The 15221-nt window shown below is 46.4% G+C and overlaps 1 protein-coding gene and 1 long non-coding RNA gene across 8 annotated transcripts in view; one reads left to right on the top strand and one right to left on the bottom strand.

Moving 5' to 3' along the window:
• Positions 1-4347, top strand: part of LOC112550361 — a 9024-nt gene extending 4677 nt beyond the window's left edge. Inside the window, exon 3 of the long non-coding RNA XR_003094147.1 lies at positions 4070-4347. This is a non-coding gene — a long non-coding RNA (uncharacterized LOC112550361). The remainder of the gene's footprint in view (positions 1-4069) is intronic.
• Positions 1-15221, bottom strand: part of DHRS7B (dehydrogenase/reductase 7B) — a 17512-nt gene that overhangs the window by 1360 nt on the left and 931 nt on the right. For 2 of the 7 annotated variants that reach the window (XM_006023936.3, XM_025204544.1), the window contains exons 2-6: positions 6890-7065; positions 4817-4932; positions 2680-2890; positions 1742-1834; positions 658-810 (exon numbers count right to left, since the gene is read on the bottom strand). In XM_006023936.3, coding sequence (XP_006023998.2) covers positions 658-810; positions 1742-1834; positions 2680-2890; positions 4817-4932; positions 6890-7065 — 749 coding nt within the window. Of the gene's footprint in view, positions 1-657; positions 811-1741; positions 1835-2679; positions 2891-4816; positions 4933-6889; positions 7066-10065; positions 10232-12072; positions 12094-12117; positions 14502-14801; positions 14929-15221 lie in introns of those variants that run through there. The other 5 variants (XM_025204540.1, XM_025204545.1, XM_025204543.1 and 2 more) reach the window with 5 other exon arrangements.

The raw sequence follows: 15221 nt of genomic DNA, 5'->3' as shown, positions 1-15221 counted from the left end.
TCAGCAGGATTCTGTAGCTACGCTGGGAGCAGGAGACGGTGTCTTTCTGGCTCCCAGGCTGTTGCTCCAACTATGGAGCCACAGTCCACGAGGCATTTGAATACAGGTATGTTCTCGTGGGTTTTGCTCACTAGCTGACCATAACTTCCAGCTGACTGTCTGATGGGAGGGAGACAGAGGTACTGTCTCCCTATAGCCCGCAGCTCAGCAAAAGCTGCAGATCACAGTGCAAGCTGATTTCCAACTCTCCACTCAAAAGGCAGCATCTTTTATAACCCACACTGGTATAAGGAACATCAGTGAAGCTTTCAGACAGAGATGGAGTGCTACTTAAGTGACTAGTGAAGAATGTCAACTCTTGTGTACTAGGTGAAACCCTGCTTAACCCTCAACTAATAACTTTGCTTTGCTCTGCATAAAATGGCTCTGGTTGTGTGCTAGGGATGACAGAGACACCCTCTTTACCAGTATCTAATGTCTTTGGGGTCTTTTCCTGCTCCTCCGACCAACTACAACCTATTTGTAGAACTCTGCCAATACAAATCACTCCTGTCCATGACACAGAGACCTGTTGCAGGCACAGGGGTTTAGCCCTTTCAGCTGTTATACAGAACACAGGATCACTTCTCCTAGTGGACACTGGCGGCCAAGCCTCACCTCCATACTGAGATCCATCTGCTGTGATGGCATTGAGAGAGAGATTAGTCTGGATGTAGCCAGGGCTCACAACAGTCACATCGATTTCAAACTGCTCCACCTCTGCTCGTAGACAATCGAAAAAGGCCTGCGTGGCGTGCTTAGAGGCTGCATCTGCAAAACAAACCTGAGCTGTGCAGTAAGAGCAGGGCTTTTCTCCCACAGTTGCTCATCAGAGACATGCAACTGTTTCTCAACTGAAGCACAGGAGCCATTTACTTGCACATGGCAACACCATGGTGCCTTTTAAAAGAAGGGAGCAGCAGCATTAAGGGACAATAAAGGTAGTTTAGAAAGGAAAACACTGGAAACTGGCTGGGATACTGGCTTCAGGGCTGTCCAACTCACAGCCCATAAGCAGTTAACATGTGGGCCACAGGTCCCTGCAGCCACCTCTCCCACTGCTGCACAGTGGAGCAGGACCCAAAGGGAGATGAGGGCACACGCTGGTGCTGCATATAGCCCTAGCTGCAAAGTTGGATAGCCTTTCAATAAGCAATGCAGCTCCTCCCTGTAAAAGAAGAGATGTTCTATCTAGGATCTGATCTGCTCTCCAAGCTCTTTGGGTGAAGGCCTCATCTGTTTGCATATGCTTTTGCTAAGGAGCTGTGCCGCTTACAGTGGCCTTTATGAAACAAGACGACAAACTTCAGCTTGACAGTACTGCCAGGATACGACGCAATAAAGTCACGGTATTAAACAACAATAACTTCCTAACGGTCACACAAGATTGTATGGCTTATGCCAAGACAGAGATGCCCAGCAGTTTTCATATTAGAATCCCAGGTTGGGGACAGGATAAGGAAGGAGAATTTTAAACTAGAGTTAAGATTCAGAGTTAAGGTTTTAAGACTTATGATGGTATCTCTGCTCCCTGGAACACTTCTCACCAGTGTCAGCAGTTTGTGACCACACCAAAAATGTTGCAAAGCCCTGGTATTCCATGCATACTACCAGCCCCAAGGATGCAGCGTGTAGAAGCAGTATCCAAGTACTAAGTCGAGTGCCCAGATTCCTGCTCGCCATCCTCTGCAGAGGTACTTACATGCTGATCTGAAAGGAATGCTTATTTTGCCTTGAACACTGCTGATTGCCACAATGTGGCCTTGTCTTCTTTTGATCATGGAGGGTAGAAGTGCTGGAGAGAGAGACAGAAAAGACTTGTTCAGAAGCACAGTAGGGCTATTACTGCAGTCAAGAATGAGTGTCTAGGAGAGCAGTGGTACTGAGAAACATGGGGTCACCTCAGGTTTGCTGAGCCAATTTAGGAGTGAGGCAAAGGGAATTTTGCACTGAAGCTCCTTCCTGACTGCTGATGCCAGAAGCCCTTTGTGCCAACAAGCCTGAAGGAGCATCTCGCGCACTGAGGATTCCTGCTCCTCCAGGTCTGCTTGAGCTTGTAAGGGAGCAGGCAACCTCCACCTGGAGCTATTCTGCAAACTCAAGATGAGCGGAGGGTTTTGAGATAAAGAGGATGACAGCATTTACAAGGGAAAGGGAAGCAAATCATCGCAGAGAGAGAGAGAGAGAGAGGTGCTAGAAGAGGTGTCTGCCTGTTTCAAATTCTGTGGCCTGGCAGAGCACAACCCTTCTGAGGGCAATAAAGGGGCTTTTGTTCACTGTTCAGTAGTTCCAAGCTCATCTCAGGTCACTGTTTCCCAGATGAATCCCTGCTTTGCTGTCTGTGTGGAAGCTTCCAAACTGCAGACAGACAAAAAGGGCTATAAACCAGGGTTACACAAAAGAGCAGCGTAGGCAAGGGGGAGTAAAAGCAGCTGAGTCAGGGAATGGGGAGAGGGCTCACTTCTAAAAAAAATCCCAACTTCGTTGACATGAGGGTGGTAAGATAAAGTGGAGGGAAACAGGGAAGGAGCTGCTGCAGCTGCAAGGGCAGGGATGTGGGAGCAGGTAGTCCCAGATGGAAGAAGCAGGCCAGCCATGCTTGAACGCACAAGAGGGAAAGGGGAGTCAGGTCATAGGTACCTTTTGTGAACGCAACAGGCCCAAAGTAGTTGGTTTCCATCACTTTTTTGTCCACGTCCACCCCCGTGTCCAGGATCGTGCCTCGGTAACTGATGCCCGCATTGTTGATCAGTATGTCCACATGACCCAGATGCTTCAAGATCTCTTCAGCAGCACTTAAAACGGTGTTAGTGTCAGCCAGGTCAAAGACCACGGTGTAAGGTTTGTGCACCTGTGAACAGATGACAAGTTAGCAGACGGGCTGCTGGCTGTTCTGCCCACACACTCCTACTTCTTGGAGGGAAGGCGGAGATCTACTTCTCTATGTCGACAGCGCAGAAAGGAGCACCCAAAGGCTCTCCACATGCATCAGACTAAATGCTTATTTCCTTTGGTGTGGTTAGAAGAACCTAAAGGCACCAACATGCAATGCTCCATCTTCCTCCACAGGCCTTGCCAGCATGCAGTGCTTTGTATAGATTTGAACAGGATGGTGTCCACCTCTTGTCACCCCTCCAAAAGCACAGAAAGGACTGCCACCGGCCCCTTTGTAGGTCTCTCTGGTCCTCCTTCGGCCACCTCCGTGCAACGTGTGGTCATTCCTGCATTAAATTCTCATGCCTTTAATGCCCCATAAGGAGCCATCCCATAGGAGCCTGTCAAGGAAAGTCCATTCTCCCTTTTCACCCACACCCTGTAAACAATCGTATTGTCCAACTACTGGGGATTTGAGACACTGAATCAGTAATGCTAAATGCACACATTCTGGGATTCACCCTGAGAAACAGTTATACACAGTAAAGTCTTCTCAGCACAGACTCCAAAGTGAAGGAGCTTCTATACAGCATAAACAGACTCTTCTTCTTTAGTAATAAATGACTGGACCTTTATCAAGGTGCTCCAATTCACCTAGAAATTCAGGGCCATCTAGCTATACCAGTATTAGAAAGGCCTGCATGGAAGAAGCAGAGACACAGAGCTACTCGACAGGAAAAGAGGACTGGTACTATCTTCTGGCCTAAGAGCACAGCTCCAGATTCCCATGTTGCTAGTTTAGCCTCAGCAACCTGGAAGTACCGACAGAGGGTGAAGACACCAAACTCTCCCCTCTCCTCATTACATCCTGCTCGCTCCTTCAAGGTGGGTCTGTGGGTAGAAGGGGAGGTAATGATACAGCTTAGGGCATCAAATCCATTTTGCTCCATCTCTGCACTTGGTGCAGAGTCAGGGTGGAGGAGACTGCAAGGCTGCTTTAAACCATCTTCACACCTCCCTTATGCTGCTCTCAGTTGTGCCAACTGGTAACTGCAGCACAGCGGGGCTGGCATTGTGCCATGTACTTCTCCCTCAGGCTGCTCCCAACACCTTGAGGAGGATCTTGCTTGCTGAATTTGCTGATGTTTTATTACAGGAAGAAATGGGAGATGTGCTCAGCAAATCCTAATCCAGGCAGTTGCAGGGGGATTGGGCCTGCCCTGACTTCACCTGTCACTACACCCTTCTGTTCAACAAGCTTCAGAGGTAAGGATTCCAACCCAAATTAGAGCCAAAGATGTTGCTCTGCCAAACTAGACATGTGGGAGGTGTGGGGCCCTGCACCCTTCACAGGACCACAGGAATGTAGGGATGGAAGGGACCGCACAAGGTCATCTAGTCCAGCCCCCTGCTCAAGATAGGATCATCCCTGATTAAACCATCCCAGCCCAGTGTCTAACTTGCTTCTGAAAATTTCCAAGGATGGAGATCCCACAGCTCCTCCATGTAATCTGTTCCACTCTTGTCAGAAAGTTCCTCCTAATCTCCAGCCTAAACGTTCCCTGATGTATCTTGAGGCTCCAGCTCCTAGTCCTGTCCCCTACAGCTACAGACAAAAAGCCCAACTCCATCCTCTTTATAATCACCCTTCAGTTATTTGAAGATTTATCAAATCCCCTTCAATTTTCTCTTCTCCTGTGAGCAGTCCCAGGCCACTCAAGTTAATTTCCGGCAAGATAGGACACATTAGTGTAACACGCTCCCAGCGAGGCAACTAAATGCTGGTAACAGCAGAGCTGTCCCCCTCTCATTACTCAGCACCCCACAAAGGCCACAGCAGCTCTACATTTCCTGTAGCCAGAAGACCTGAATACCAGCAGCCTGTTCTTCCCTGCATGCTTACGTTCTTTGGGTGGTTGGTCATAGCAGAAAGCTCCCGCACCAGGTCCTGGAGTCTCTCGCTGTTTCTGCCACAGAGCACGAGCTTGGAGCCAGCTATGTGGAAAGCCTTGGCACACTCTTTGGGAGGGAGAGAACAGAAGAGAAAAACGGATGTTTTAAATGTCAAGTGTGGATTTCAGATGCATTTTATACCTGGAGGTCTGCTGTAAAGATCCCACTGACAAGTTCAGGATAGCTATGCTAGTTACAAGAGACCAAGCCATCTCTCAATCAGTGCCATTAAACCCTTTCAGACTACAGCAAGATACCATTTCTATTAAATATATGGCACAATGAAGATGCATCTTAATTATCCATTTTCGACACTGCCCAATGGCGTTAGTCCCACCAGAGAAGACTTAGCATAAGAGAGAAGCTATAGCAGGCAGCTGGCATGATTCCTGTTTCAATCATGATCATCTTGCTCCTCCCATGCATTTGTGACCACCTAGTTTGAGAACCTTGGGCAAAGGACACATTTATATTTAATCAGGACCATTTTTCTTCTTGTGTGTATATAGTATGGAGCACCATGGGAAAGGCACTTAAGTGCTACTCCTATGGAAAGAATCACCTTGCAAAGCTTTTCTAGGCTCTTGTTAAAAGTACAGTATTTCAACATACCAAGAAACAAGATATCCTTCAGTGACAGAAAGGGTGTAGGGGAGGTGGGAAGGCCCAAAACAAATACACACAGGCTTCTTGAGGCATTTGCATTAGCCTGGGCCTTGGGGAAAGAGGCTGAGCAATCATGACTAGCCAGCTGCACCAAATCAGTGTGTACTAGTAGATCTGTACTCTCAAGGACACTTTATTCTGCCCTTGCCCTGCCCTAAAGTTCGCGGCTCCTTTCCATCTAGCTACAATTATCGCAGCCCTTAAGTCAAGGTCATAACTTCAAGTTAACGGTTTTCCTTCCCTGTCAGGGCCAGTAATGTAACTCTTGGGAGGCACAAAAATAACAGTCGTAGCAGTTGTTGGCTATTTGCACTACTGCCCCCAGCAGTCACCACTGTCCAGGACACAAGAGCTGCTCCGTTACGCCTCTGTTCAGAACAGTTTATCCCTAGCAGGTTTCTTATGCTTCAGCATGGCTTCACATTCTTCTGCACCCTCTGAGCATGACCGAATGAGTTGAGGCCTGTACCACAGGGAACTACAGCGTGATATCACAGAGTGCGGACCAGCATGTAGGTAAGTGTCAATGCTTGTAAATAGCCTTGAAGGAGAAAAAAAAACAACTCAAAAGCAGATAACCTCTGCATGAGCTCTTCTTGCAGTGGAGCTGAAGGGGGACACAAGACCTCACGTTTAAATAGGAGATGAAGTACTCTGGACTTGGGGGACCCTTTTCTCTTTATAAGTTGAAAAGCAAAATAGCAGGGAAAAGATGCCTAAGGACATATGGCATTTCAGCTGCAATGCACGTGCTCAGCCTGTGAAGGTCTCTCCTCGGACACCAGGTCTGTCAGTCTTCTAAACATGAAACATTACACCCGCCAACTACTTCTTGATCTTCGGTTCTAACTGGCCAAGGAGGTGGGCATTTAAATTATTCTGACCACGCAGCTAGTGAGGTTGGTGTTTCTCTAGGACAGCTCTTCACACAAGAGTACATGCACAAGCTGCCCATATGCCCTGATGGGGGATCACAAGCCATCAGAAAGGATGCTGTATTCTCAAGAAGTCAAGGGCTTTCTGGGAAGGATGAAGGAGCACATCTAAGCAAATGCATAACCTCCCCCCCACAAAAAACTACTGAGTTAGTCTTGATAGCAGTTAAAATGCCTCATGTGTCATGTGCACACAAAGTTCCTGGCTCTTGCAACTGATGTGGACTGTCTGAACAGGGTTTTGTGTCAGGGGAAGGTGGAGTACTTGTGGCATCAGGCCCTTTAGGTGGGATAGACGCACACTGCAAAAGAGGGTCGGACAACTGGAAGTACAAGAGAAGATGGGAACAAGAGCACCAGCAGGCAGGGCTTACCAAATGATCTGGTATCCTAGCCTTTCCAGCAAGATAGGCAAGACTCACCTTTCCCCAGGCCAGACGTAGCCCCTGTGATCACCACCACCGCGTCCTGCAGATAGGCTCGCATTCGCATGCGCTGCAGCAGCCTGAAGAGGCCAAAGATACCCACACTGCCAATAAGCAGTGGGATGATGACAGTGCTGGTGAAATCCATGAGCTTCGCTTTCTGAATGTTCCTCCTAGAGCCGCACAGTTAAAACAAGCAGAGCATTACACAGGTTAGAAATCTAGGTGGTCACTGAGCCTCTTTCTTGTTAGGATGTCTGAGCAGATTTGGAAGCATATCTGTCCCCTCTCCCTGCCATCCCAGCCCCTCCAGTGTGCATCTTTAAGGGAACATCCAGCTCCTGCATGTAGACCCTCCAAGTGATAGAATCACAAATATCCATGCTAAAAACCAAAAGGCTAAGTTGAGTGTCACAACAGGACATGGTCTCAGATATTTTAAAGGTACTTGGCTACAAAATAGCCTGAGAGGCCATTTCCAACATCCCCCTTTCTACCTTATTGGATGTTTTCTTGTGCACCACAGTTAGACAAAAGGGTCCTTCGGCCCGGGAAGTTTCTCTGCATGCCTGTGGATGCTATACAAACATCTGAGACTTTTCTGTGGGATCTATCACCACCATATGAAAATGGCAGACACAGATCTGGAGCTTCACAAGAAACATTCCCTTCAAGCAGGTGATTTGTTAACTATTGGAAATTTTTACGTCTCCTGCTAAAACAGCAGTGCCTGTCAGAAACAGGTAATCTGATTCCACAAGCCAGGGGTCTGATCATCAAGGAGCCTTCAAGTCTGCCTCTAGTAATTAGTTTATTTTTATACATTTTCTTAGTAGCCTACGTTCGAACAGACCAAACTCCAGCTTGCAAATGAAACCCAAACCATTGGTATCTAGAAAAACCTGGCCTAACTCAGGAAAAGATTTGGTTTTGAAACACACGTACCTAATTTACTAGCTAAGCCATTGCCTTGATGCGAGTAAGTTATGGTACAGGTCACTGCATCCCCACAGCGTAAGCAATACCTCTGCAATACCTCTGTTAAACTGCCCACCCTGAGCCCCGATTTTTTTTGCTGTTTGGTATCACAGTGAGATGAGACCTTTTTTAAAAAAAATCATCCACTGGAATCCAGAAGTTATTTTCGGTCAGATAACAGGTAGAGCCAGACTCCAGCATCTCTCCCTCTTCCTGCAGTTTCAGCTCTAAAGTGCATTTCCTGCTAAGGCCTGATCATGTATCTTATTTTACAGTTAATATCCACCTTGAACGTAGAAGGGCAGGCTCATGAGCCGGGCAGGGATCAGCGAGGGAACTCAGAGCACCAATCTGGAGTAACTCCATATTGCTGGGAGAGCCTGACAACTTTTACCCCATCTCTTCAGCCCTGGGCTGCAACTACTTTTACCTGACAGCTGGATGTGACGTCTCCAAAAACCAGTCAGTGCTGGAGGACTCCCCTGAGCTGGAGGGCTATTACAAACTGACACCTAGGGCTGAATACACACGGGATGCTGCCCAAAGGGAGAGACCAGGACACAGACTCATTAAGTCTCCTCCTTGCCAGTGTAGCCCATGAGATGGGCCACACAGTACAGCATCCCCCACCAAGCAGATCTTGCCAGAGATTATATAACAAGTGCAAACAGCATGCATCACTCCTAAAACCACAGTGGAGAAACTGTGTCCTTATGAGAAGCCAGAAGCTACTTGAGGCTGGACTAATAGGAGACGTGGACATGAACCAGCATGGTTTAAACTTTACAGGTTACTTCAGGTCAGATTTTCAGCTCCTGTTTAAACATATGAACTGTTTTCAACAGGAGCTGCCAGGTGCTGCTCATTTCACCTAGGTGCCAATACTGGAGTTGGAGATATTTTGATGAAGTTCCTGAACCTGTTTGCCTGTTTCCCCACATGTAAAGTGGGAATAATACCCTTTTAACCCACCTGTTAAATCACTGTGGGCAAGAGCTTCTCCCCCCATACCCTTCTACACCTCTATGCGTCACACTGTACAACTGGGCAGGAACAACTCCCCAGCGTGGCCTGCGGCACAGTTGTACAAAGTTCTTCGGCGAAACAAAGTCCAAGTTTACCCTCAACTGCCTGACTGTGAGGATCAGCCATCATGTTTCCTGCCCAGCATCTAAGCTGCTTTAATATTCATGAAGCGCCATCTAGTTTTTGCCTTTTAGACTTTTTCTATACCCAGCTCATTTACAGCCTTCATTGTGTCCCTTTTCATTTCCTCTCTGCACAAAATGTTCCCAAGCTTCCCAGATAGAAGCTTGTCCATGCCTCTGACCATTTCTGGTTGTCTCCTGATATCTTCCTATGACATGAAGGAACTGGGAAAATTGAGCTCGTCTCCACCTCACAGTCACATTGAGTCACTGGCAGAACTCTGTATTGGCAACTTCCAGTCTAGAAAGGAGCCACTGGTTTCAATGGGTGCCTAAACATCTTTGAGAAGCTGAGCCTAGGTAACTGCCTCCCACGAAGAGAGGGCAAGGAAAGAAAACATGAAGGAGAAACCTGATGAAAGAAGGGGGGAATGAGATCAAAGTACTGGGCTGAAAAAGAAGGCCTTGTGACTGGGAACGAGATTCTATGACCCTGAGGCCAAGAACAAAGCCAGCCCCAGCTGAAGCAAGCTTCAAGGATTAAGACAACCTGGCAAGCACATCAGGACGACCAAAGAAGAAAGAATTGCCCGTGCACATCACACCTGAATTTGCAGGTTTTACTTCGATCCACAAGGATCTCTTTAAAACACAAAAAGTCCCCACACCAAACAAGCTTTAAATGGAAGGCATTAAACAAACACTGAAAAGGAAGACTGAGAGATCACGCTGATAGGGGGGTTGTTTTGGCTCGCACAAGCTTTGCCGCCTTAGATACCAAGTGCATCTCATTTGAAGTGCTGGTGTTCAGTGGGAACGGCAACACTTTGGCAAACATGATTACCTCAAGAGAATAATAATAAAAAAACCCAACCCCAAGGAAACACTGATAACTAGACCGGCAGCTACCCCTGCTCCTGAAGCACGAGACCATTGGCTGGTGAAAGATTCTTGTGACTTGCTGTTTTTTTCCACTCCTGATTTTTGAGTCCAATGACAGCAAAGGCAGCACCATCCCAACATGGATAAGAAGTGAAAACTACAAACCATCCTGTAAACGTCCGTGCCCGAGGAACAATGGTCTTGGGTCCCATGGTCAACAGAGACACTACCTTAGTCCACCCTGGGTCTCTTGGTACTGGAGAACAGTTTGCCCCAGGCACGTGTGGCTCCAGGTTAGGGAACTCCATTCGTCGTTCTAGAGTCTATTTTTCTAGGGGAGAGCAAAGGTCCTGCATTCAATCAAGAACATCACCAGGGACCAAGAATGGCAGCAGAATTTAAAAGCAGTTAAAGGACTTGCCCAGCAGCCCCAAGGAATGGAGAGAGACAGTGTGCATGGCCTGATGGCTTGCCATTCAGGAGATCTAGGAGGCAGCAACACTCTCCAGGTCAGCTGGGGCTGGAAGGTTCATGCAGGGAACTTTCTTCATTTCTTGAGAGGTTTTCATTGACTAGTGACAGCTTGAATGGAAAACCCTACTCTAGCATCATGGTCAATATACAGAGTGGCAGGAACTGTGTGGACCCTACTTTGTAACCTAAATGGGATCAGCAGAGGTGGCTCTTGCTAGCTACCTGCTAGAAGAACTTCCTGAATGGGAATGAATTCTGTGGTTCCTGAAAAACAAGAATCTCTCTCCGCGTGGGTGTGCAAAGCTCCTATTAAATATCAGCTCTTTCAGCTTTTAATGGAAGCCTCACCTAGCCCTCAGTGGTTGGATGCAATCGCTCACTAGCAACATGCTGCGAAGGAAAGGTCCCCAAAGCAGCAGTGAGGCATGCTGAGGTATCTCCATATCAGCATGGGGGGGTTGAGTCAGAGGCCCAATCAAAATCCAAGGTTTGCTTTGCCACTTTAGAAGAAATAGCCATAGAATGGACTTTCCATTAAAGCAGGGGAGTCGGATCAAGGTGTGCTGTTCTGTATTCACACGGACAGTTTCCACTTGAACTACAGTCTCTTTGCTGACACAAGGTAAAAAAAAAAAATACAGTCTACGGATTTTTCTGTATTACAAGATTATCTGGTGGAGGGGCCGAAATAAATCATTGCTGGCTCCTCAGGGGGAAGGGGACAGAGACAGGTACAGGCCAGGAATCAACAAGAACTTTATTCAGAGCCACAAAATGTTGGGCTGGGATACTTTAAAGGCTGGGGAAGAAACTCAGAGCATCAAAAACCTGACATTTCAGCAGTCCTAAGGCAAAATAGCTAAGGAGGGCCTTGGGCAGAGAAAAGACCATGACCCATATATTGGCCCCTTTGCTTAATTTAAGCTATACTGGATGTCCCCCAGGCTTCCAACCTGAAAGTCTGAGATGCCACAACTGTGGTTCCAAGATGTGGCCATCCACGATGTACCTGAAGATCCACTACCTTTTCCTGCGACAAAGCTTGTAATGCAGAAGGATGTGACAAGGGGAAGACACCTTCATAACTGTCACCAGTCACTGCTCCTAACTTCAGCATGCCCTCTTCCATCCCACAGGACAGTAACATTTCATTTGACTGCACAGAGTCTCGGGGAGGGAAAAGGACTTCGTAGAGGGGACAACGCAGAAGTGGCAGAGGATGTAAACAAGCATAAATAACTGGAATTTGAAGTCTAAATTCGGTGTACTTAGCCTTTTCAAGGGCTAAATAGCATAGAACAAGTCACATCCACACATACCAATTAAAAATGTTTCCTTCAAAAGAGAAGAGCCCTTAAGTCAGGAACGACTTCAGATGGCACGAGAGGGCTAGTTATCAAGCCCGGAGAGGACTTGATAACAAAGGCAGCAGAGACAAGTTCAGGTACTAAGGAGCTGAGAGAAAATGCCAACATGAGACAAAGAGGGAGAAAAAAAGAACCCTCCCCTCACAAACACCTATTCTTTAACCACAGCACCTAGAATCAGATTGCCCCGCAAGTGACAAATGGAAGCAACTGGGAGGCTATTTTCAGAAAGTAGGTGTCATTTAAAAAGGAAAAAAAAAAAAAAGAGAGAGAGAAGAGAAGCCCCCTTTCCCATGGAAGCGTTGTATGAAGAAGCAGCACCAGCCTGTACCTTGTTGGCAGCTGCCTTGGGTCTGAAGAAAGCATGAGATCCTACCTTTTCGAAAGAGCTCCCTTGCCAGCAGTGGCTCCTTGTGCTGGTGTCTCCCTCTAGTCTTTTGACACTGAGCAGACTGATTTAAATCAGGTAATGGCAGGGATCCAAGCAGGCGCTCTCGGTCCAGCATGGGCACAAGGTGCCAGGAACAGTCTCTAAAAACAAACCTCAAACACTCTGTGACCTTTGAAAAGGGGGGAGGGAAGGGTGTCATACTAACCTTTCTGATTACATGTGCACAGGGAAGATACAGAAAAAAAGTACATTTTGTGAAGAGAGATCAGCTGAATTTTCACACTGGTAACTTACAGTGCTGGCAAACTCAGCTACTAGGAAGGACTTTATATAGCTTACATGAGTGATGAAAGAAATTAACCAGCTGAGTGTTTTGCACGTATGCTCATGTTCAGATCTGTAATGGAGGCGGCAACCTGCACCTGGTATACACTACATTTAAGAGATTGCGTTATCTCCTCCCTGAAGACAGAGAGAGAGAGTATGTGTGTGTGGGTGTATGTGTGGGAGCGCGCAGCTTTCAGATCAGATAATCACTTTTCCCCCCCCGAACCAACCACTTCTGAAAGAAGTTTGAATCAAGCCTAAAACTAACCAAGACTTTAGAAACTGTATGGAAGGATCCAGCATCACCAATTAGACTATTGCAATGACCTAATAAAACACAAATAGCAATTTTTAGATGGCAATAACTAAATTCTTGCACGAGTCCTCTGAAAATGACAGATTGAGTCTCTAAGACCAGATCAAAATCTGATAGGAAAAGATACACTGCTGTAACAACAAAGTGATTGAATTCATCTAAACTATGAAGTTGCTGAAATACAGTAACTTGCACTTACATGACAGCATTCATTCCAAAGGATTGTATAAACTGAAGTGATACCAAAACTATCCTAATAGGATCAGGCATCACTGAGATCTCTGGGGTGGAATTCAGTAGCGAGTCCACAGAGGGCAGCACCTCAGTACAATGGAAAAGAAAGCCCTCTGCCCAGCTGAATAGGCATGAGTTGCATTGTATGCCTCCAATAACACAGCAAATAAGTATTTTCTTACTTTTAAGCTGTCTGTTGTATTCACTTGAGGCTTTTGAAGCTCATCTTAAACATGCTGCCCACCTTCCAGACATGACCAAAGCCTTGAGTTTTAATTGGAACTTTTGCTGCATTGTGCTTATTGCCTCATATAAGCTCAAAATAATGTCCAGGTCAGAGAGAAAAGGAAGGAAAATGGAAAAGGAAAAAAAAGAACGAACCCAGTGTTTTCAGCACCTGACCTGGTCACCAGATTGGGCGTATGGGACAGATTGTTCTTAATATTTCATCTGCCCTCACTTAAACCTGTGCTTGATTTCTAACCTCCCTCCTCAGCTCCCTGCTGAGGTACCTGGGGTAGTCCACCAGGTAAACCAGAACAACAGAAAAATCAAAGCATTCAACATTCAAGGAAAGTGTTTTGCTGAAAGAATTCAAACAAAACCTGTAACATTACAGGGAAATCAAGGCAATTCTGATCTTCCCCCCTCCCTGCTCTCATAAAGTTGATATCTAATCAACCAAACAATGGTGTAAGGAATTGGCTTGAAAGCCCAGGAAATTAAACTTCTCTCTAGTCCTATAGCAAGCTATTGAATGGAAACGAGCAGAGCAATTTCCATCCACCCTTACACATTATCTTGCCATCCTTCCTTACTTCAGAGGACCATGTGATGGGTACAGCCCCTTCAGCTCATTCTGTACTTGGTCCCTTGACTAAGACAACCAAGAAAAATAAATCACAGTTGTCCAATGTGACCAGATATCCCCAGCCTAAGCAAAGGCAAGACCCACATTCAAGGAGGCTTGCAATACAGCTAGAGTAGCGAGCCTGGCTAATGAAAGCACAGCTTAAACCAGTAAAGCAAGTGTTTTGGCCCAGATAGCTTCTGTTGGCCCCTGGAGCAGAAATACACTATGCCAGGCTGAAGCACTCCTAATGCATCTGTACTAGGACTTCTTCTGGCACAGAACTGTCTACACACACCACACCCATAACTAACATTATTATATTGGCTAATGTTGATAACAAAGATCTGGCTTAGATGCAACTTCATTTCACCTAGGCTACTGAACAGCAATCAGAGAGCACTGACTTTTGGTCACTACCACAGACTTGGAAAGAATATCCCTGGTGACCTGGAGGTTAACAGTGCCCTTATCCCAGTACCTCTCCCATCCATAACCTCAAAACTTTGTTTCTACTACGTCAACTTTTTCCAAATTTTGCTTGCCAGAACCTGTACACCCATCCCTGACCTGGAGCTAAGAGAGACCATGCAAGCAGGCCTCACCTACACAGTCTCCACCCAAAAGCAAGTGTGTGGGAGGCACATGAGAACTGACAGCAGTAGATTACCAGGAATAACTTGCCCAGGAAGTAAGAAGTTTCCAGCAGAGAAACCAGGACATGCAATTCAAACTCTCCACCAACTTATCTTCAATGACTGCCTACACAGTCAACCCAGTTTGCCTTGCAGCAGCACCATGCAAAGGCAGGGAGGAAGAGGCAGAAGCGGTTTGCAAGCAGCTTGCATAGCATGCAGTAGAGGTGTTGCCAGCAACGCTGTAATTCAGGTTGCCTCCAGATTTACGATACAGCATAATTAAACTCCAAATTTAAAACAACACCTTGCAAAACAACTGCATGTGCTGATATTGGTTTGGTAGGATATTTGCAAATGTTAGCAGTAGAAAGAAGTTCCTTTCTGAAGACATGTTCTGACTTGAAGTTCTTCAAAATTGGGAGTGGCTCTTCCTTAATAACTTTACAGCACCTCACACAATGGGTTCCAGGCTGGACTAGGACCTTTACATGTAGAGCAGGGGTTCCCAATCTGTGGTACGCAGACAATCTGTCAGTGGTACACATTAACAGATTTATTATAGTTACTTTCCATGACAGAAATTTACTTCTGGTACTTAAGGCTGAACTGAAACATTTGTTGGTGGTACTTAAGGTTGTATCATTTTAAATTGGCCGTGTGCAATTTGTCAGAGGTTGAGAACCACTGATGTAGAGAAGCACCTGGCTGGGGTCATTTGACCCCA

This window comes from Alligator sinensis, unplaced genomic scaffold, assembly GCF_000455745.1.
Source record: "Alligator sinensis unplaced genomic scaffold, ASM45574v1 scaffold402_1, whole genome shotgun sequence".
Taxonomy (NCBI): domain Eukaryota; kingdom Metazoa; phylum Chordata; order Crocodylia; family Alligatoridae; genus Alligator; species Alligator sinensis.
Note: the sequence above shows the minus strand (reverse complement) of the source record. Positions and strands in the feature narration are given on the sequence as shown.